This window comes from Protopterus annectens, chromosome 5.part1 (genome assembly GCF_019279795.1).
Source record: "Protopterus annectens isolate FY-2018-M chromosome 5.part1, PAN1.0, whole genome shotgun sequence".
Lineage (NCBI taxonomy): Eukaryota > Metazoa > Chordata > Ceratodontiformes > Protopteridae > Protopterus > Protopterus annectens.
Genome location: NC_056736.1, coordinates 415,868,780 through 415,893,779, shown reverse-complemented (window position 1 = coordinate 415,893,779; position 25,000 = coordinate 415,868,780). Strand labels below are relative to the sequence as shown.

The 25,000-nt window shown below is 37.8% G+C and overlaps 1 protein-coding gene across 1 annotated transcript in view; it reads right to left on the bottom strand.

Moving 5' to 3' along the window:
• The window catches only part of ACE2 (angiotensin converting enzyme 2), a 366,082-nt gene that overhangs the window by 179,796 nt on the left and 161,286 nt on the right, over positions 1 to 25,000 (bottom strand). Inside the window, exons 10-11 of the mRNA XM_044072791.1 lie at positions 17,947 to 18,091; positions 13,155 to 13,253 (exon numbers count right to left, since the gene is read on the bottom strand). Of these exons, the coding sequence (XP_043928726.1) occupies positions 13,155 to 13,253; positions 17,947 to 18,091 (244 nt within the window). The remainder of the gene's footprint in view (positions 1 to 13,154; positions 13,254 to 17,946; positions 18,092 to 25,000) is intronic.

Here is a 25,000-nt window from a genome sequence, read left to right as displayed (position 1 = left end):
AGTAGAATATGGTATAGTGGAATTTTTAATAGTCTTCTGCTTAGGACAATAAGATGTAAACCAGTTCTGCTGCACTGCACTATGCAGTAATTAGTGGTAGTGGAGTTTTATGACTTGAAAATTCTCATTTCATTGTATAGGGCTGTAAGACATAACAAAACCCTAAAGGCACCAAGCAGTATTTGTAAAAAAAATCCCAATCTATTATTCATATGGTATACGTCCTTCTAAATGGCACTGTGTATTAGATTTATGCAACTGAATTATAATTTATTTTATTCATTCTAGATTTGCTTTCTAAGTTCATGTTCATGATGTAAAGCACCATTACAGTAAATAGAAACATGTTAAAACATAAATAGCAGCATGCATAGTAATAAACAAGTGAAATGAAATGGCAATAAATTAAGATAAGCCAAATAGAAAACTATAGTTATTTTCGGGACCCTTTAAAATCCACTACAGTGTCTCTCTTTCTTTCTCGTTGTCAGGAGGTGATTCTAGAGGAAGAGTGCCTGACAGGAGAAAGATCAACCACCCACTACCTTCAGATTCACTCTGGGGCAATTCTCAACAACCTTAGTGGTGAGGAATGAAAAAGTGTAGAGGTACTGGAAGGAGTCGGAACTCATTCAAATGGAGGGAGTATCTCAGTTCATGTCGATTAAATGTACCACTCCTAGAACTTTAAGAATAATGCAAGACCAAATTCATAGACAGAATAATACGGTAACTAGAGGCACCTATAAAGCAGTGGCAGAATTATGCATCAGCTGTAGTCAGTGCTGTTCAATTATAGTAAGCCCTGTCACAGGGAATTAGAGAAACAAAGACAGGAAGCTACCAGGACATGAACAACCAGAGAAAGGCCATATGAGGGAGAAAGTTTCTATTGTGTGAAGTATTCCGTAAATAAAACCATGAGAACTTGAGGACATATGGTGTCTGGATCATAAGTGTTAGTCTTTGTACAATATTGCGCACAAGTTTCACGTTTCACACCTTGTTTACAAACTCTAGCTTCTAACCACTATAAATGATTGCTGGTTTTAATAACGAAAACTAGAATCTCTCAAACTGGCATGAACAGTTGTGGCCACTGTCTTTGACATGTTAAGTTTCAGGTGACTAGTCATTCAGGTCTGAATGCACTCCAAATCTTCATAAAGTTCAAAGGTTCATACTAGAATGTTGAATTTGTGAGGATCTCAAGAAGCCTAGCCTTATAATCCCATCATAGTTTTTAGTCCTTTTATTTTGTGTAGAGATAACACATAGATAGCCAGAAACAGGATATGGTGGGACATGTACATATTGCCAATATTCATGAGGAACAAGGGTTATAAACCGGAAGTGAATTTGTGGTTACTGATGCATTCCTCCAAATTAGGTTGGAATATAGTAAGAGAAGTACTTAGCCTTATGTGGAATGGAAGACATTTCCACAGAAGTGGACTTTTCTGAGGTACATACTTCTCTCTCCATCATGTTCTAGTTATGTTGCAGAGCAAATTGAGATGCCTTGAGCAGGTGTTTATGCTACAAATGAAAATGACGAATGTGCAATAGGTCTGACAAGATAGAATTTATTGAGGATCTAGACATGAGGCATAGGTCACCTCTTAGTCACCTAGATTTATTTATATAATATTTGTTTACTGGGAAAGTCTGACTTGGAACAAGCTAATTTTCAGTGGAGGCCTGGGGAGAAATACTCCAGACACATGTATTTGTAATATAGGAGGAAACTGGAGCACTCAGAGGAAACCCACACAAATGCAAGGATGACGTGTAGACTCTGCACAGAAGGCACCCCAGCCAAGAATCAAATCGGAGAATCTCTTGCTGTGAGTTGACAATGCAAACTGCTGCACCGTTGAGCAGTCCAATATGATAGCTTTGAGATGGTATGCATAGCTTTTATGATTTAATGGGGAATGCTACACTAAGCCATGGATTTTCTTAGTGAGGGATCATTGTGGATATTCCAGTTTTGACAAGTGTTTGAACACATACAAAAAGAAAGGGGCATTATACTAAATGATCAGCTTAATGAGTGCACAGTAAAGAGGAATTGTTACATCCCTGGACCTGGACACCATGCCTTCAGATATAAGCTGTGCAATGAAAAAAGACTTCCTTACAATAGCTGATTCATTGTAATCAAAGGACAGTTTGTTGTCAACATAGGTTTCAAGATCCCTAATTATGGGGTCAACTTTCAGGGATGTGCTGTCAATGTGATAGTCACAAAGGAAGTCATACTTGCTAAAGGATATTAGCATACATTTATTGGGATTTAGAATTAGTCCATGGTTTTGACACCAGCTATTTGTTTGGTAAAGGCTTCCTTGGAGGTTGTCCTTTGGGGAGTTTATGATGGCACAGGGTTTATAGTCTTTTGCTAACTTGGTCAACCATAAACCCTTAACATTTGCTTTGACCACTGAGAAGTAAATAGGAAAGAAGAGTGACCCAAGGACTGAGGGATCAATTTTCAGGCATGTTGTCAATTTAACCCTTACAAGAAGAGTCATGCTTGCCAAAGAATGTGATTATACATTTGTTACCATTTAGTTTTAGTCCATAGTTTTGACACCAGCTATTTGTTTCTGACAGTGCCTCCTGGAAGAGTACGATATACTCTAGGGAGTTTATGATGGCACCAAGTTTACAGGCATCTGCAAACTTGGTCAGCCACAAACTTCCAAGAAACAAATACCAAAGAGGAGTGGTCTAAGGACTGAACCCTGAGGTACACCACTAGTGACAGGTCTTTTGGAGGAGACAGAGTTCCCCACCCTTGTTTTTTTGGGTTCTATTTGTGAGCCAGCTTGCTATCCAATAAGTGACATTTAGCTCAGAGACACTACAATACCTGAGTGTGGGATGGTGTTGAAAATCTTTGCAAAGTCTATATATGCATTCTGTACTGATTTGCCCACATCCATTGCAAAAAGTTGACCAGATTACATCTGCAGTATCTGCCCTTGAAAATCTGAACTGGCTTAGGTTGAGAGTTTGTAGGTTACCTTTATAATTATGTATAATTATATAGGTAACCTATATAATTGTTTATTAATTTTACAATGATCTTTTCAATAGCCTTACAGGTGAGGCTGGTCAGCCTTATGGTCTCTAACTACCCAGGTCCAAGGAAACACTACATTTGTAAAAGGGAATGACTGTTGCTGACATCCATTCATTCTGCAACAAGTTTGTTTTGAAGCTGATATTGAAGAGCCTCTGAATGGAATTTGACAAGTCATGGTTCAGGTTAACAAGTAGGCAGCATGGAATGTTGTCTAGCCTCATAGAAGTACTTTTTTTTTAATGAGGAAAACTTGAAAAACTGGCATTGTCTACAAATAGTACTATTGAGTGAAAAAGGATTTAGGCAATATCCAAAGGCCTTGGAGGAGAGGTGCAGGCTATCCTTGGCAAAGCTGTTAGGACAGCCTACCATCAAGAGGTGTAGCCTATCCTTTGCAAAGGAGTTAGGAAAGCCTGCCACGGAGAGATGCAGGATATCCTTGGCAAAGCAGTTAGGACAACCTACCATTGAGAGGTGCAGGCTATCCTTGGCAAAGCAGTTAGGACAGCCTACCACTGAGAGATGCAGGCTATCCTTGCCAAAGCAGTTAGGACAGCCTACTACTGAGAGATGCAGGCTATCCTTGTCAAAGCAGTTAGGACAGCCTACCATTGAGAGGTGCAGGCTATCCATGGCAAAGGATTTAGGACAGCCTACCGTCAATAGGTGCAGGCTATCTTTAGCAAAGCAGTTAGGACAGCCTAAGCTCGAGAGTCGCAGGCTATCCTTGGCAAAGCAGTTATGGCAGCCTACAATCTCTTCCTGTATAATATATATTGTACTCTCTTTGAATGACACCAGGAGCTAATCCAATTGTTGAAAACAATAGTCTTTTCCTTGAATTATGGCATCATTATTGGTGATGGCAAAATGCTGCTCAAGGCTAGGTTCATTCCAGCCTGAGACCATACCTCTCAAATATCCAGATTTTCGCAAAATGTCCAGATTTTTGCCTTAAACTTTTGGTCTGTTCCTCATAACATTTGTGGTTTTCTGGCAAATCAAAGATGATCTGAGGAATGAACTCACTAAATAATGACATACATTTGTGTTTCAGACTTCAAGTCTTTTAGAAAATGATTTTAATACAAACCCTGTTATACTAGCTACTTTCTATATTTATAACAGCATTATTTAAAATCTGTGCCTATTTTTGAGCCTTTGTCCCTCCATTATGTCAGGTTTTGTCCAGGTTTCTTGAGCTAAGAGCTTGAGAGGTATGCCTAAGATGTGTATTCCAAGAGCTCTATCATGTCTCTCTTCATATTGGATAGGGAACTACATCTCAAATCATTTACCTCCAAGTGTGCTATAACTGTGTCATATGTATACTTATGGTGTAAGCGCTTCAGTGTTTACATAATGTGGTGAATCCTGGCACCTGATAAGCAACTAACTGACTCACTCCTTGCACAGGCTGGTGAGTTGTGTATTGGTGTGTCTCACCATGGAGTTACCAGTGATTAAGATATTGGATTGTGTGGAGGTTTGGCTTTTGGTCTTTTGAAAAGTGTTAGTGTGATTCTTAGATGTGTTTCATGCTAGGTGCTGCCTGAGTTGTGAATGTTTGTGAGATTGCTAAACATATTTTTTCATAGGTTACATTTAGGACACCTTTGTGGTTTAGTTCGATTACTTTTAAGACACTCAGCATATGAAGGTCATTGTGTTTGTTCTGAGTCATGTGTGTTTTGTTTAGTTTGGTGTTGTGTGACTGATAATCTACATGTTATTTATTGTGGCTTCTTGGAGAGTTTTACCTCCAATAACATTGTATACTTACATCTGTTGCTCACTATATTACTTGGCTGAAGAATCAGATGTTTTTTTGTAGACATGAACAACTGATACATTGTTTCAGGAGACTCGGTTCTACCAGACTGGTTCCAGAAACAGCTGGAAACTGCAAATCCATGGTTTCAGGTGCTTACTAATGTGGGCTGCTTGGGGAGTTGCATCCATGAGGTTGGAGTTGATTTACTGAAGGTACTATCTGCTAAAGCAAGCAGACTATGCCTACACAGAACGATCAACTGTCCAGACTTTTGCAGAATGTCCAGATTTTTGCTTCATATTTTTGTTCTGGTCCTCAAAAAATTTTTGGTTTTCTGGACTTTTGCAGCAAATCAGTGAGGCCTGAATTTACTAAATAATGACAGGAATTTGAGATTCAGACTTCATATCTTTCAGAAAATGTATGTTAACACAAGACTTTTTATTCTAGCAACTTTCTAAGTTTATAAGAGAAATATTTAAAATTTGCCCCTACTTTTGGGGTTTTGCCTTTGTCCAGATTTTTTGTACTAAGAGGTTGAGAGCTATGATCAATGTGTTATGTAGCACAAACCAACCTGCCAAATACAAAAATCTAATTCTAGACACAAAAAGTAATGTACCACATAACACAAACCATAACTTCTTTGCACAACTACTGACTAGTCAAAGAATAATACTAACTGGGAGAAAAGGTTGTATAGAGAAAGTTAAGGCTTTAAATGTCTGCATCTATACAATTCACTGTGCCGGTTGTATAGAGAAAGTTAAGGCTTTAAATGTCTGCATCTATACAATTCACTGTGCCACACTACTGCGCAATCAGCAGTAATTTGCTAAATTGCCTTATCTATGACAGAAAATAAACAACAAAAAGCTCAGTAGAGCAAACCAGCTAATAGAAAGGCAGTTGAGTGGAACCCCACTAGCATAAAAACACCCACAACTAGGCTAGAAATCTTTTTTTGCCACCAAAAGGAACCGGTAAACTAATTTCAACAAAAATGCATTAATTTAGCCACTCACTAGATTAGCCAAGAATGATAAATATATATGATTCATTTACTGGCTATTACCTGGCTACTACTCTACTACTACTAATGCTGGTCTCATTGCAGCTACACTTAGCTACAAATCAATGCCACTTTGCTCCTTTTTTCAGCAGAAGTAAAACAGTAACACCAATCTCTTAAGAAGCTGATGTCAGGCTCTTTAGAATCACCAGTCTTGTCCCAAATGTCCTATGAGTCTGTAGGCTTGTTGCCGCTTTCTCCTGGTAGATGCCCTGGACAGCAGATTCAGCAGCTCAGTACAAAAGATCACAATGGTATAAAACCAGACCAGTCAGGGAATTCCAAACATGCTACCCAATCAGAGGCAGGTGGGACTCAACATTTCTTTGCTCTTTCTCTCTTAAAAAGCATAACAGTAGCATGAATCTCAAACTGGCTACTAAGAAGTAGTGTTCTGTCTTTCCTGGGATTTTAAGTCTCTGAGAAAATGTTATTTTATTTAACATTTGTTTACTGGGAAAGTCCGACTTGAAATGAAGCCAATTTTCAGCAGAGGCCCAGGGAGAAATGCTCCAGATGTATGTCTTGTAATGTGGAAGAAAACTGGAGTACCAGGAAAAAACCCACACAAATGCAGGGAGAACATGCAAACTCCACACAGAAGGCACTCCAGCCAAGAATCGAACCAGAGAACCTCTTGCTGTGAGGCAACAACACTACCGCTGCACTGCACCGCCCATTAGTCAATAATGCTGCTGTGCTTCTTCTCTCACTAGGTGCAAAATAGAAATAGTAATCCCAACCTGATTCTAGAGATTTGATGTGTAGGCTACCAGTGATTTAGTAGGCTTACCCAGATGGTTGTGACTTCAAACACTGGATTGAAGAACATGGATTACTACTCTACATATTGCATTGTGCACTAAACAGAGTGAAGATATGAAAGATAGAAGAGTAATTGAAGTTTTAACAGTATAGTGGAAGAGCCTTCCTAGTTTTAATGTTAATGCTCCCCAGTATGATCAGTCATGATGAAAATGGGTGGAGATTCCAAAGTCAAATAGCACAAATGAGAAAGGGTGGGTGGGAAACATACTTAAACAGCAGCAGGTCTGTGGTAGCTCTGAAAGATTCAAACCTTCCTTTTTCTTTTTCTGCTAGCCTTAAAGAATAAATGTCACTTCTCAGCTTTTCCTACAGATCACTTTGCCTTAATCTCTTTATAGTCAGAGCACATAACTCACTCTAAATGCTTACTTTTAAAACTCCAAGATAAAAGCAAATGTAAATACAATAAATATAAATCAGAACACATTTAAGCTAAAACAAATTGCAATGAATAAGTGCAAAAGAATAAAAATAATACAAAACTGCAAGCCTTAAATTTAGAATTCTGAGGTAGTCTCACAATAGCTGCAGGTCAGTGGTAGCTCCAAGGATTAAAACATTTTCCTTTTCTGCTAACCTTAAGTAATAAATGTTACTTGTCAGTTTTAACCACAGATCATCTAGTTTTAATGTCTTTGCAGTGAGTCCACAGTAGTCATCATATCCTAAGAGACGGACAGGCAAAGCTGGGAATAATCAGTATAGCAATTATCCATGATACCCACCCCCCATAATGAATCTCCCAGTGGTAGCTTGTAAATGTTGAACAATAAAGGATCCAGGATACAACCCTAGAGCTGTAGCGAGAGTAGTGCAGGAGACGTGGCTGATCTAGGTGTCAGCATGTCGAGGGCACCAATCAGTTTACGCAACTTAAAAAAAGGAAGCATTTGACAGTTCACAAGCTGTCAGTAATCTTTACTGTGATTTTTGAATGACACCTTGTGAACTGTGAAATTGTTCTTTTCTTTCATTAGGTAACAGCAGGATTTTAGCCATCTCAAAAAAGTAGAGCAGTTTACAAGCTGCCTTTAAATGATCATAATTGCTTATAGACATCTGGGAGACACTGCTAAGGTAGATCACCTGGTTATCTTAAGACTCATTGTACAGAAAAACAGATCAAGCCACGATTTATTTAATCAATGGCATTTTAATGGTCTGTTTCCCTACTTTCCATATACTGTGTAACCTAGTTTGTGTATATACATTGTGGGAAGGGGGGCAGACTATTAGCAACTCATTAATGAAATGAGTTACCACTTCCAACAAATTCTATCACCATGCATCAAAGAGATGCTGGATTGCCTAGGGAGCTAGACTGCCCTGCTACAGCTGTCTGGTACTCTATGGGACACTAGACGCAATAAATCCCCCTTCCCAGGAAATGTGGATGGGTTCTAAAGTGAGATGGATGGGTTTTATTGGATATGTAGTAACCGTTGCCCTACATGAGGGGGTAGGAGAATGGCCTAGTTTTCCTCATTCCCTTTTGTCCTGTCTCTACCGTTCTCTAACTTTATTTTTTTGTTTCATGAAGCTTATCTGCCTGCAACTGTTTTCTATAAAAGGGACACTGCTTAGTAGGATATTTTATGCTATATTTGGAAACTGGAGGATGAAAAGTATTTTCCCGGTTTCCTCCAGTTTTTAAATTATTCTAGGGAAGGACTCCAGCATAACAGACTCTTTCCAAACGGGGTATCTAACAGCTGCCTCTTTGCTTACTCTAGAATTAGCTGAATCGTAAGCCAGTCATATCTATACATAACAGAGCCCGTCACTGTAGTCCTGCAAACATGAATCTGTGGCATTGTAGTCATACATGATGACAAGCTTCCCCACTAAGGAAGTCATGCTGTTTAGAAATGTTGCACAACAGAGGTTTGTCTGAAATATCACATGGCATATATTTTATTTATTTGAATATATCACCTTATTATAGCATTGGTTGGGTAGTACAAAGCCCTAAAACCTAGAGTACAAATAATGGATTTCTTTTCCACAGCAGTCTAGTCTCCTACTTTAGTTACTATCGGGTATAATGACGGGCCAACTGCCAGTCTGGAATATCTAGCTGTGTCTAATGAAGTAAATGCTTGATCCCTCTAGGGTTATTGTAGAGATATTTGCAGATGTCTAACAAACTACAAAATCTGCTGGGCTTTTTTGGTGGTGCCAGTACTGTAACAGGCACTGGGGATGCTAATTTGATGGTATCCTCACCGGTCTGGAAAATTAGGGGACAGCTGTGAGTCTACGCCCATCTCAGCCTAAAAGGTCAAGTTAGAGGTCTTAAGCTTGAAGACTTCCTTTAATAGTGTCCATCTGATGGAAAAATCCTCTACAGAGGAGTCCAGAGATGTAGTATCCTCATCATCTCTGTCATAATTCAGTGGTCAGACAATCTGATAGGAGTAGGCTGTGTTATCTTCTCCCAGCATGCAATTGGACAAGTCAGAGGAGGGGAGCCCCTTTTCATTATCCATTCCCATGGAGAAGAGCTGGGTGATCTGAGGGTTAATACATGGCAACATTCTCTTCTGCAGATCTCCAAGAGTCAAAATTGCCAGAAAAGAGTACATGAATCTGAGGAGGGGGCATCTGTCCCATGGACATTGGGGCATAACTTAAAGGTTTCAATTTCTTCCTACCGCAAGATCACCAGAATATCTGGTGTTAATTCTGTGTCCTATGAAGACACAGTTGAAATAGTCAAGGACTGAACATCTGTCACAGGTTTCTATAACCTGACATCTTACTTACAGGTTTCACTCCTTTCATAAGTGAACTGGCTATTGTAAAATAAATTGCTCCCACACTGACTGCCTCAAAAAAGGATATGGCAGAAGGGGGGGTGACACCAGTAAGGTCTGGGAACAATAAAGCACCTCACCAGAAGCAGTATCCTCAGACCTCTGTGAAACTTCTAGACAAAGGTCTCATGTTCTTGGGCTGCTAGTTCTTCATGTATGATATTCCTCAGTTTTCCATTTTTTTATGAATGACTTTCATTTTTCAGTGAAATTTTAATCTTAAGGTAGACACTTTTCTCAAAGAATGAGAAGAAAATGCCCTATTCATAAGTTCCACTTTTATCCACTAAAAATCCCTAAAACTATGAGACAAACATAGGAATTTTTCTTATTAAAAGTGACAAAATAATCACAAATAGAAAAATTAAAAGTGTCCTCCAAAGAAAAGTGATGCTCTTAAGTGATAGTCCTTAGCTGGAATTTTTCTTCCACAGGCATATCTAGTTGTATGCTTTTCTGAGGATGTTATAAACCTCAGGACTATTAACAAACAGGTAAGTCAAAGATCTAATGCACTCTATAAATGTTAGGATAAAAATATTTTTTGTGAGAAATAAATGAAAAAAAGAAAATTATCCCCATACCAGGTACTTACCAGTATCTGCAAAGCCACCTCGAATGGACTGACAAATAATCAGATTTTTGTCTACTCACTTATTTTAGCAAAAGAGAACTGAAGATGCCATTGGCTTCTCCAGCATTTGGATGGATGCACTGAAAATAGGAAGAGCTCAGCCATCAGGGGCACATCCAAATACCTGCATAAATCAGTAGCCATCTCCAAAGATGCACTCATGCTCATTTCCCCAAAATAAACGTATGTATTGCAGCAGTCATACTCGTGATTAATATCTGTGCATTTCTTTTTTAGAAATGCGCCATGTCCTGATCCTGCTACAGGTATACAGGTAGATAATAAACTAGGAAAAGCTGTGACACAAAGGTCTGACAAAATACAAAAAAGGTTATGAAAAGTAACTCTGGTTAACTTCGTACTGAAGTGAATTGCTCAGCTGCATATAAATACATTTATTTTCCCAGTGAGGAGGAATGGAGATGTCTGGAACCTAAGGGATGTCAGGGAATGGAACCTAAGGGATGTCAGGGAATGGAACCTAAGGGATGTCAGGGAAACAAGGCATATGTCCCTGGTGCCAACTTACAGAGAAAAATTATTTAGGTATGTAACCCTTAAAAAAAGTCTGGCAAGTTACAAGCTACAGACGGCTTGTAAACTAACAAAGCGTTCTCTGTACTGTCTGTCGGTGGTTGTGATAATTTAATTACAGCTTCTAAACTGTTAAACTATTCTATGCACTGTCTATAAGTAATTGTGATCACTCTGTGACAGCTTATAAACTGCTAAACTCTTTGTCTTTGCGCTCTGTAGGTGTTTATGATCACTTAATGATGTCCTATACATTGTCAAACTGTTCTCTGTGTATTCAATAAGTGATTGTGATCAATTAATGGCAGCTAGTAATCTTGTCAAACTGCTGCCCCCACTCCTCCAACCCCCCATTTGTAAGAATGAGTGACTAGGTTCCTACCCTTTTTTTCCACTTTATGTTTAGGCAAGTTGTATCCCTGAACTGTCATATGTTGGAACTTTTCTCCCTGACACCCCCCCTCCCCAATGGACAGGGATCTTGCTTGGCCCAGGCAGACTTTCCTTTTAAACAAATGCAAATAAATGAATACATAAATAAATATATTAGTAAACTACTTTGAATAAACTTTCTGAAAGTTTATAAAAAAGCATGTTCATTGATTTAGAAAACTAATAACATTTTGCTTACTTAAAAAAAGAACTTTAACACTTTATAAGCTGTCATTAAGTGATTTCATTCAGCAATCACTTTTTGGCAGGAGAGGCACCAGTCTGATCAAATAAACTCTTCAGTAATACTACCATTTCCATACTCTGTTGATTTAGGGATCTATCGAAAAAAAAAAGCATTATCTCACCAAAAACGCAATTCATCTCCCAGATAAGGCTTATTTTTTGCACTATACAACTATGCGTAATAAAACTGAGTTGTCTGAAAAACTGCATGAAAGAATGCATGTGCATGGAACGGGAATTACACAAGCCATATGTCTTGCATAACAGAACCAAAAAAGAAGGCAAAACAATGAAACTGTTTAGATCATTGTCAACACATGTCTCATGGTTTGATGTTTGCTTTAATTGCTTACGGTGGGATTTTGAAATGTTGATCTGGCTTTCTTCCTTAAACAAAGGAAATGCATTAACAAGGCAGAGTAACTGATACTGATGAGAAGGAAGATCTCACATAAGAAGACTTAATCTGAGGCCATTACAGTAATTCTGTGGAACTGATGGACCCTAAGCACCCATGGTATAGATAAGTTGGATAACTTGTAAGGTTGGCCTGGAAGCATTTTGAATTATCCCTTGGCACAGTAAACTGACAAAATACTGACTAAAAGGTGCCGTTATCTTGTCTCCATGGTGCAGAGAGAAGAAGTCCTGCTTACAACCCACCTGACACAAGAGCAACTCGTCACATGACCACTAAAGGGACCATAAGGGAGAGGAGAAGCAAATGGGCAACATCAGCTCATCCATCCCAGGCACAGGGAGGCAGCTTTGGTCATTTGCTATACTGATAGTCAGAGAAGGACAGTTGTCATAGTGAGTTCATCTGCAGCAGATGGGAAGTGACGTGTGTGTGTGTGTGTGTGTGTGTGTGTGTGTGTGTGTGTGTGTGTGTGTGTGTGTGTGTGTGTGTGTGTGTGTGTGTGTGTGTGTGTGTGTGTGTGTGTGTGCGTGTGTGCGCGTGTGTGCGTGTGTGTCCATGTGTGTCCGTGTTTGTCCATGTGTGTGTGCGTGTGTGTGTGCGTGTATGTCCATGTGTCCGTGTGTGTGTGTGTGTGGCACCACTGTATACTATAGCAAAACTGAAAATGCACAGTGACACTCATGTTGAGGAGGATGTAACTGTGAGCTGAATTTCTTAGCTGATGTCTGGAATTAAGGTTTAAGGTTTAAGGTTAAGCAGAAAACCCTGATAGCTGCCTAAAGGATAGATTCCACAAGTTGCTATAGAGGAATAAATTGGCCAGACTTGTCACAGAAGGGGTCATGGTTGACAGACAGTGGGGATAAAAAAATATATTTTAAAAATACATCATTCTCATTTTAAGACACTCTTCATTCCATGTGTGTAGTAACTGCATGAACAGCTGTTTGCATGCCCTAATGCTTATTTTATTTCTTGAGGGCTACACATGATAAATCGTTGTCACCTGCCAGTATTGTACCTAGTTAAATAATCCAGAGCTATGAATTCTTTCTTCATTCATAAAAGTGTAAATATGCATGCACTATACAGCTTCAGGCAAATAAAAAAAAAGTCCTGAGGAGCCTTTACAGCAATGCAGACTGATAATAAAATATAATAATTGAATACAACCATGCAATATAATAACCTGTATTCTTTTAGATGTATGATCAAGTTAATCTGAGGGGTCATCTTGGTATGAAATACTATGCATTCATAATAAATTTCAAACATACTCATGTAGTGTATTGCATGTGCATACCTGATGAAGGAGTAGTCATTGGCCACATGGAAAAGGGCAGCAGGATCACAGTAGGTCTCATCATGAGGTAGAGGTTCTACAACACCAACCAAATCACGTCTGAATGACAGAAAATGAGATATGACACAGACAGAAGAAAGAGAAGTTTTAGTGTATTGCATGGAAAATGCTTAGCTGCAAAATACAATATTCAACTTTCTGCTAGATACTGATGATTTTTTTTTTCATTTATTATATTCAGATCAGACCAGGTTGTAGACATGCTTCAGTAAACCTTTCATTCCGTGTGTCCATTTTTTTAATCCTGTATAAAGAATGTTTGCCACGCAGTCATATCACTGCTTAGGCTGACCTTAATTTCCACAGAGCTATTAAGAATATGCAGCATTGTCAAGGAATAGGCTATATCGTTTCCCATTTATTCAATGACATACCCACTGGGCACACCTCTTCATTCAAATTAATTCTGCCAGTCAGAGATACAGTGTGTTAATGAACAAAATAGCACATTCGGCTTTAGAGGTGCAATGTTTTTGTAACACATGCAGGAGCTCTTACGATGGACTTTCAGAGTGAGCCTGATCTAATCACAGCAAGTAGGTACTGTAATGTTTCGATGTACCACTGTTCTCATTACCATAGGAAACTGTGACCTATGTGATGCATGGAACTTCTCTTTGTGAATCGTGTATTAGGCAGTTCTGCATGTAGGACTGACTTTAGTTTACTGCAGCTGCTTCTGAATCCAGTTTTAAGAAAACAATGGAAGATGGCATGTCCAAAATTTAAAACCTTATGTGGCCCAGGAATAATGGAATCACAGATAATGGCACAAAGACATCAGCTCACCTTTTCTATAGTTACTCAACATTTTGTTTAATGATGTACTTTGCACAGGTCTGGTAAAAAGGTAATGGGAGTATGCAGTTATAATACTTTTTATAAAGGAAAAGGAGAGAAAGCTGCTAAAGACAATTATAAAACTAGAAGCTAGTTGAGGTGTCTGTATAAACTGCAAGAACAGGGTATAGTCATGTTATTACAACAATGTAAGGAAAATCTAGGATTGAATGAAGGAAGACAGCATTGATATAAATGTAACTGTAGTCCAGACAATTACTACAAAAATTATTCTGAATCTGGGTAGCAACACACAAACTGAGAGGGCATCTCAGCTTTAGTAAAGCATTTGCTATGGCATAGCACTATATTTTGCTAAGTAAAATAAGTTTTAAGACATAAAAAGCTCTCAGTAAATTAGATTTGAGACTGCCTGATAGATGAAACTTGGTGTATCATGCTTACAAATGTGATGGGTGATTTAAAAACTATCCAAGGTTCTGTCTTGGGTCTGTGTCTCTTCTGTATTTTTTTAAGAATAATGTTCACTCCAGTCAACAGAAAATTATTTAATATCCCGAGCAATTCTCATGCACAGTGCTCCTTTCCTCAGACACTGGCCTATTGTTAACCTTAAATACCATGCTTTATTGCTCTTTACATTAACAAAGCCTATCTTTACTGAAACCAAATTATTAGATACATTGATGGCAAAAGGGCTGTGATTAGTAAAAGTTTTAAAGATGATGGGATAAAACTATATAAATCAGTATCCAGCACACTTAATCTGTCCAGAAAAAATAATGCTGAACACAAAAACAATTAACTCTACTAAGGTACAGTAAACCCCCTTACATTTTTTCATTTACTTTTTTTTGTCCAGCTCCCAATACACATTTTGTATATAATTTTTTTTTCGCATCCCAATTTTAAACCATGCGTTTGTTCCCTGACCATGGAAAAGCTGGTCACAGAATAGCAGTCATCCAGGCAGACATCAGGAGATGTTTTGTTATGTGTCTGCCATTCCCCTGCTCATATAGATAAAGTGGAAGGGTAAACATGCATTGAGGTGATGTGAGGGCATGTCACCCACTTTCACAATGATGTTACTCCCATAACCCTACCTTATCTCAAAGGCAATGTTTTCATCTTTTCTACCAGGGATTGTAGGTAGGCAAAATACTTCCAAGGATGTCTCTATCTCTGCATCCATCCATGATGGGCAAGCAAGAATTAACTGCAATTCCCTGTAGCCATCTGCTCACTATTTGAACCCAGGTCAGTCGGATTTTAGTTAAGGTTTCATCCAGATCTGATAACAGCGTCTATTTTCAGGGAAACCTGAGAAAGTATTGAGACTGACAAGGTAACATTTAGCCAGGACACAAGCAAAACTCCCCTACTAATTTGTAGTTTACCAAGAGAGAGGGATTGACTGATGAAAAAGAGAGAATGTGGCTTGGACATCATGGCTCCCAAGATGGAGTTGAGATAATGAAACTGGAAATAAATGATGCACAGAAATGACATTTTGGTTACATCCCATTCTAGACTTAAACCTCGTCTGTAATATAAATAAGACCTGCTGGAGAGACAGGTGTGTATCCATCTATGGAACAGGCTCCCTATCCATGTGAAACAGAATTCCTCCCTAACTAAATTCAAGTGCAACTTGGACAATTGGCTGGGGAACAAGAAAACCATCCCTGGTTTGACACCTATGTTTCTAATGGACACAGTCAGCCTGTTAATGTTTCATCTCCCAGGCCCCTGCTTGTAAATGTTTCATCTCCTAAACCCTCGCTTACACTTGTCAAGGATATCAGACCTTATCAGAGTTTTGGGATGCATGGCTAGGCTTAAAAAGGCCCTTGTAGTCGTTAGCCTAGTAAACACCTATGAACCTGTGAACCTATGAATATGAAGTAGGTGAATTGATAAAGCAACAGACAATTGAGTTAGATAATGTAAGGGTGGCCACAGTGGTGCAGTGGTTATCATTGTTGTCTCACGGCAAGAGGTTCTCCGGTTTGAATCTCAGCTGGGGTGCCTTCTGAGCGGAGTCTGCATGTCCTCCCTGTAGTTATGTGGGTTTCCTCCAGGTACATCGGTTTCCTGCCAAATTTGAAAGACATGCAGTAGGTGGACTGGACACTCTAATTTGGCTGTAGGTGAGACTGTGGGCATGAGTAAATGAACTAGCATAGCAGGGCTATCCACCCAGGAGTGTAAAACCTGGCTCAAGATGATTGTCACTGCGGAATTCATACCCCGACCCCATGTGTAAAATGGGAAAAGGGGTTGAGGATGGATAGATGGAATGTACAAAAATCATAAGCTTCCAAGCAGAAGATGCTGTGGTCCATGCTAGCAAAGATAGTAAAGCAGCTGCAAATTCTGTAGAGACTATCACACTGGAAGACTCTTCGATGGTCACTGACTGAGTAATGAGCCCCAGCTAATTAATATACAAAGAACTAGATATGTACATCAAGAAGCAGGGCACATGGTGACATAGAAACAACAAATAGAGCTTTCATATGCAGCCATGATTGGTGAAAAAACAGAGAATGATCAAAGTATGGTGATGGTAAAGAAACAAAGTATTATTCAGGTACTCTGTGTTAGATATTAAGAAAATAACAAAATGAAATATTTCATTTAATGTAGAATGGAAGACCAAAAATGGTATTAGAAAACTGTGAGTGAGTTTTATTTTATAAATGTTTGGAATGACTTACACATGAGGGAAGAAGTAAAATTAGTAAAGATGCTTTTCAGTATGAGTTAGTTAATATATGGACATGTATCAATGAAAGCTATGATGAAATATAAGATGCAGGAAGAAAGAAAATGTGATTATAAAGACTGAGAAATTTGAAAAAGTATAGTAAATATGCACTTATTTTGTGTCCCGGAGTTAAAGCGGTGTGGGTAAATATGAATAAGATTTTCAAACACTGACATATTACACTGTTTCATTACGTCTGTTTATATATAGATCACATAAACAGAATGAAAAATCAAATGAAAAGTAAGAAGTTATTTTTATAATTCAGTACATTTTGGAAAAGGAAATGTAGAGCAGGTTTCTATATTCTGAAATGAGTTGGAAAGAAATGATAAAAGTTTAAAAAATGAGAATATACAAGTAACAGTGATGGAAAGGGGGAACACTGAGATGTGGAAGAGAGAACAAGTGAGACGCTGGGTATGTGGGATGAGCATATAAGCAACGTGTCGGGTGAGAAGGGATATATGCAGACTGGCTAGGTTAATTAGCATACGTATGCTGTCACTGTTTATGTTTCAGTGACTCATTTTCCATAAGTAACAACCTCTTTACTTTCACATGATTAGCTGGATGGCACACCACCATTACAGTAATTATAACATGGATGGTTGTAGATGATTCAAACATCAGTCTATTGGAGAACACTGAAACAGATGTGAATAGCAAACACTGAGATGTTCAGTTTCTAGAAGGCTGTACCCAGTGAAGGGATTCTCTTGAGTGTTATGTGCTTGTGCTCCCATGTGTGAATGCATCTACATGTCTGGGCACATATTATTTGTAGGTGTGTTTGTGTGCTAATGTATGGGTTAAAGTAAGTATGTGTGTCAGTGTGTGCATTCTTGTAAAACATTCATTTCATTTACCCAGCAAATACAGTACAATAAATTATCTAGTGACTTACAGTTATTCATGAATAAAATGCTATCCACGTTACAAGTGCCAGATAAGAAGTAAGCCAAAAGTTTAATGTTTCATCTAAAACTCATTACTACTAACTGAAAAAAGTTAAAGTTTAATATTATGCTGTGTATTCATTGTTCATAGCCACAAAGCTCTGTAAGATAGCTTAGTAAAACAAATGTATCAATGGCTTTCATTCAGATATGTATACTGTATTTTATTCCCATTTAGAATATATGTGAGATATCTTACTTCATTTCCCACCATTTCTGGATCCACTGATTTCTTGGAATTTCTCCGCGGAACATTTGCCATCTCCACTGCTCCAGCATGTAGGTAAATGGTAAAGTAGCAACAATAGTAAGGGCTTGCTTAAGCAGAAAATTTATGTCGGTCTCTTCAAAAAGAACAAGTATTAGTTTATTTAGAACAACACAAAATTTAACTTATGTGTGGGAGTCATTTGTACCATAAACATTAACTACAGCATACAGTGTAACTTCTACAAAATGAAGCACATAAATATTACAATTTAAATATTATTGTTATGTCTAGCCACCTTTAACAAAGGGGTTAATTCAGGAGAGGCTAAAATTAACAAAAACTTTACAAAAGTTTGGGATACCATATATCTGTATTAAACTTCCACTATGACTTGTCAAGTTGTGACTGTGTGAGGAACTAAGACATTAACCACAAGTAGTCAAAAAATCAACCCAAGAAAAAGTTTTAACTAACTTTTTTATTGTTGCTGATGTTTTTTGCTTTGTAGCAAGCTCTCTGTACCCACTAAGGTTATATATACCAATTTTATGGTCACACAAACATGAAGAAAGGAATCACTGCTCACACACATGTTGAAACTGCTCCAGTAGGGATTTTCTAGGGAAAAAACAATCAGGGAGTTCAACTTATAGGATCATATGTACATAAGTTCATATGTGATTACTAGGCTAATGACCTCATGGGGCCTTGTAAAGCATAGCCATACTTCTCAAATGTGTCTGACACGTTTTAATACCCTTGTGTTATTTAAGAGGTATATTCAGGCATGGGCATGGGTGGTCAAGCATTTCTAGGCTGCCTCTGTCTATTGGAGACATATCTGCCAGACAAGGGGCAAATTTTCAATTCTCCATCCATTGGTCCAAGTTAGGCTTGAAATGGGTTAGAGAGGAATTCTGCTTCACTTGGACAGGAAACCTGTTTCAGAGAAGAGATCTCTCAGACAAATACCTGTCCCTCCAATGCATCCTGTTTATGTTGCAGACAATGTTTATGCACCTAGGTTGGGTAATTCTGATGCTATCTGTTTTGCAAATATACAACACGTCCTCAGAGAAGGCTATGAGGATGCTTTGTAGGCCAGGCACAGATCACCACTCAGCAGACTGTAGGACTTCATCAAGATGTGGTCAGCAAGCTGATTCCTTGTGCAGTTTGGTCTCAATGGGCAACAGACCAGTCCTGCATTGTTCTAACTTGTACAAAGTACTAATTTGCCAATTTAAATCATAAACTACTCTTTATTTCTCCAAAGTCACTACAAGGTATCACACATAAAATGATCTCCCTGATACTACAATGAACCATTGATACAAATCTGTCCTAAAAATGCTGCAGTAATAGGAAACTAACAATTATTAACTCATATAAACTTATATTTACAATAATGTGTCAAGATGGAACTGAAAATTAGAAGCAGTTATATAATGCCTGGAAGAAAAAAGGGACTATTAAACCAGCTTTATTTTCTCTCAATTAAAGATCCCAGGTGGCTCTTCATGTAAAATGTTTTTTTTCATTATGATATTTCACATAATGCAAGGATATCATATTTGATTTGGATCTAACTAAATTAAAATTCTAATTAGTGATAAAGAATGATAAGTGCTTAATACCGTGATTCAGTACAGTGTAACACCAAGGATGCAATCAGCCAAGATCTCCTTGTTTAGCTAAGGAACACCTGAAAAAACATCACTAGCACCCCTGTTTTACCAATGTGAGAATCAAGATTTAATCCATAGAGTGCTGCAATGTCATTGTATTATGTGGCACTGTTATACCTTGACATTCAGCTTTCTAACTCTTAAAACAAAATTTAAAGCTGTTATAACTGTAATATGTTACTGATGAAGTTGAACTGGTTTCTGTGACTAAGGCCATTGTTATTCAAATTCTCATACACAGCTTCTATATTTCATTAACATTCATGGAAAGGAAATCATCAAATATTCCATAATTTATCACTTATTTGATCTATAGTATTTACTTCCTACATCTTAGCAAGCATTCAGAAAAGAATGTCCTAAAGAAAAAAAATAAAATAAAAAATATATATATATATATATATATATATATATATATATATATATATATATATATATGGCTCTACTTGAGTAAACCAAAAATCCATTAAACCAAATATTACTTGACTGAGATGACAACACAGAAACCTGCCTTTAACAAACTTTCATATCACCAGAATTTTAATCCAAGGAAAAGAGGCAGTTGGCCAACATGGGGAAATTTGCCCTTTTCCCCACTATAGTGCGATTTTGGAGATGGTACATTTAGTTAGGGGGTGTTGGGGACATAGCCCCCCACATTGGGGGGGTGAAGCCCACCACTTGGATGGGTTTGGCATGCATTGATGTGTTATTTTTTTTAATGTTGGCCAAGTCCCTCTTTTCTTGGATTAAAATTCTAGTGATTTCAAAGTTCGTTAAAGTCAGGTTTCAGTGTTATCGTCTCGATCATGTAAGATTTGGTTTAATGGATTTTCAGTCTACTATATATACATATACACACACACAAACATACACAGATACACACACACACACACACACACACACACACACACACACATGTGCACACATATATATTTGTGTGCATGTTTGTATAGATATAAACGTCTATGTCAAATGTTCGAACAATAAAGAATTTTAATTCACAAAACTTTGAATCACAAGCATTCAAAGAAGTACAGAAAATGGCACCTACACATATAAATAAATAAATAAATATGTGTGTGTCTGTATATATATATATATATATATATATATATATATATATATATTTGTGTATGTGTGTGTTTGCAGTTGCAGTCTGTACAATCAAATAACAGTGAGCATTCATTTTCCCTGTTTTTCAGTCTGCTGGCTGTTTGGGTGAAATATCATGGTAATGTAGTCTCTGTGAATTTCCACTTTCCCCACTATTATACAAATGTGGAGTTGGTGTATATAGTTAACAGGGGGTATGGGGCTGCAGGAAGACTTCCCCCAGCAAAATTTTTTTTTTTTGGTTTTTCATTCTTTGTAGATTTAGTCCAAAAAGACTGCTTTTCTGTATTCACTCCAAACATTCAATGTTTTTTAATATATATATATATATATATATATATATATATATATATATATATATATATGGATCCCCTTTAGAAACCTGAAATCCCACTTACCCGAAACCCAAAAGACCGAGATGAAAATCCTGATGTCCCAAAAGACTGACAGTCTGTATCACAACCAGAGTAAAAAACTTCTCCAAGGCCAATTACAACCTCTTATGTGATGGCATAAATAGCTTCATAGACCCTCCCCCACTGATGGAACAGACACCTATACTGAGTTATACAACAATGCTTTATACAAGCACCTGTACAATTGTATTGAATCTGCCATACCTGATAGATCCAAAACAAGATCTTCAAGAAAAAACAAACCTGCCTGATGGACAACTGGCATTAATAAGCTATACAATAGGGGAAAGAAACTGCTGTCTAAGAGAAGGAAAGAACAGTTTCAAAACTGGAAACATTCCCTCCTTAACTTAAACAAGCAAATAAGACTCCTAGTGAAGTCCTCCAAAGCTAACTATGAATCCAAATTAGCTTCCCTAACTGAGGATAACTATAAGGCATTCATTAGTTACATCTGTAACCTCAAAGATATGGCCCAGATTTGTGCTGAACTCATAGTTTATGGTACTACATATATAGAACCTGTGGATATAGCAAACCTGCTGGCTGACAGCTTCAGTGAAAACTTCACTCCCCTGTCCCCGCCCCATGTACCCCAAAGCATCCAAAAAATCTGTCCCCTCCCAATATCTCAGAGGAACAGGTGTTAAATGTCCTGTCCAGGGCCAAAACCACAGCCTTTATGGGACCAGACAACATCCTGGGCTGTGTTCTATATGGGTTAAAACAGGAATTACCTTCACCATTGAGCACGCTTTTCATTACAGTCTAAGCACTGGCTTTGTCCCAGTGGAATGGAAAACAGCTACCATCATCACTTTGCACAAAGGGGGATGTATCCATAGACACCAGGAACTATAGATCTATTAGCCTGACCAGCCTTATCTGCAAGGCTATGGAACAAATCGTCATGGGGTCTGAATGGAGAGATGATAAAATCGGCAAAAGAACAGAGGTATTGCTGGAACTGAATTCATCCTCAAGTCTTGGTGTGTACTTTCATGAGCTGGACCCTGTTTTTCACAAAATCTCACCAAGATGACACTGACATATAGACTGTATTTTATATAGCATATATCAAGGACAGAAGTAGGTTAAAAAATAAAAAAGATAGTTGGGTGCACAAGTCCCAGGATAAAAAAAATGCCCAATCCTTGTATGCACACTTGTACGAGCACTGAAAAAAATGACAGTGTAGAATCCTCTCCTCAAGACATAGAAATATTCCTACAATGGGGCTAGGCCAGGCCCAGGGGGAGGATGGCACCCATGCTGTAGAAGAAAGTAGCAGTTCACAAAAATCACAAAAACTGATTTATTGATAACCCAAAAAAGTTTTATAGAGAATAGGGAAACAAGGTAAAAGGAATTGTAATACCACCAAAAAAAAGAAGAAGAAATAGATACATTTTGGAGAAATACTTATGAAGATCCTGTGGAAGGTAACAAAGTTGCTAAATGGATAGAAGAAAAAAAAGAAAGAATAAGAAGTTAAAATGTACAGGATATGAAATGGGATGAAGTAATGGCCAGAGAGATTGAAACAAAGTTAAGCAAAGCCTCAAATTGGAAAATTCCAGGCCCAGATATACTACCTAACTTCTGGCTAAAAATATTAGCATCTTTGCATGAAGAGCTAGCCATAAGTAAGAACTATTTATATGCATACCCTAAACCGACATCAGCCTGGCTAACAACAGGAAAAACAATCCTTCTACTTAAAAGTGAACCTGCAAGCTACCCTAAAAACTATAGACCAATAACTTGCCTTCCGACGACATATAAACTTTACACTGGAACTGATGCCGACAGATCCTATAGTAATTTAGAAGAAAACACAATTATGGCAATAGAACAAAAGGGTAATAAAAGAAAGTCATATGGAACAAAGGATCATTTGTTGTTAAACAAAGTCATAGTGGAGAACTAGAAAAAGGGGAAGAATCTGAGCATGGCATGGATAGACTACAAAAAAGCATTTTACAGTATCCCACATTTGTGGATAAAACAGTGCTGACAAATGTATAAGATACATCCTACATTGATAACATCAAAGTCAGCATGAAACAGTGGCAAACCACTCTGCAGTCAAGCCATGATAAAGAACAAATTAATATTCCAGGGATAAAAATACAAAGGGGGATATTTCAGGGTGACTCTGTCACCGCTGCTCTTTTGCCTTGCCCTTAACCCATTAATCTGTCTGCTTAACAGATTAGGTCATGGCTGTATTTGGCTCCCAGAAAGCAACAAAGTGTAAAGACTTCCCATCGTCTCTTTGTCGATGATTTAAAACTGTACAGCTCATCAGATGAGGAACTGAAAGCACAACTGCAAGTTGTCAAAACTTTTCAGATGATATAAGAATGTCATTTGGTCTTGATAAATGCGTAAAAGTAACCTTTAAAGCAGGAAAGCTACAGCAGTAAGAAAACATCAGTTTGGGAAAGGGATGTGATATAAAAGAACTTGAGCAAGAGGGAGTGTATAAATATTTGGGAACTGATGAAAGATCAACAATAAAACATAAACAAATGCGAATAAAACTCAGTAATGAATATTTTAGAAGACTTAAATTAATCCTGAAAACATCATTGACATCTAGGAACAAAGTTCAAGCTATAAACCAATTTGCTCTTCCTGTCCTAACTTACAGTTTTGGAGTGACTGACTGCCCAAAATGTGTTGGATAGATTAGCTAGGAAAACAAGAAGGATTTGTCATGCTCATCAAACGATTTATAAAAATCAGTGCATACCAAAATTATATATTCCCTGTTCCAAAGGAGGTATGGGCCTCCTTGAAATTGATTACATGTACAGATCTACAATTTTAGGACTGCATGCATATCTACTGACCTCACAAGGCCCAAACATAGTGGAAGTTTTGAAACATGAGGAGAATAATTCTAAGATGACTTCCCTGCTTAGTCTAGCAGAAGCATATCGGCATCAAGCAGGAATGGAAATTAAACTAGAAGTAGAAAAAAATCAGGCAGCAACTGAATGTGTCAAAAAACAAAAGAAAGAATATAAGGTAAAGGATCAGATGAGAAGGCAAGAAAAGTGAAAAATGCATAAATATAGTTGCAAGTATAGAAAATGTCTTGAACAACCTCATGTTGATCAGGATTGAATGCAGGAATGGTTAAGGAGAGGTGAATTCAAACTAAAAGATGAAAGGTTAATATTGGCGGCACAAAATAGTGGACTACCTGTATCTACGTTGGTTTACAAAGTTCTTTGAACATGTGGGGGAGAAACAGACAAATGTAAGTTTTGTAAAACAGTATTAGAAACAGTTGCCCACCTTGTTGCTGGTTGTGACACTAATGGCAGAAGGACTGTATACTGAAAGGCATAATAATGTGACAAGACTGTTGCACTGGGGATTGTGCAAACATTATAATACTGAAGTAGCTGAAAAACACTGGAAACATGAGACACAAAGCATCACAGAAAATGATGAAGTCTACATCACATGGGATCACCCATTACCAACAGTTCAAAAGATAGATGTGAGAAAACCAGATGTAGTGGTCCATGAAAAGAAGACAAAAGTAGCATTAAGCATTGAAGTCTCTTCACCCAGTGACTACAGTGTTTTGTGTACAGAGAGACAAAAAGTCATAAAATATAAGTATTTGGAGGCAGAAACGAGAGCAATGTGAAAGAAAGATACCCAGAGAGTTCCAATAGTAGTAGGAGCAATGGGCCTTATAAAAAGTAATCTACAATAGTATTTAGATATGTTACCGATACATATAACTCCATACTAATTGTAGAAGGAGTAATTTCTGGGCACATTTCAGGTACCACGAAG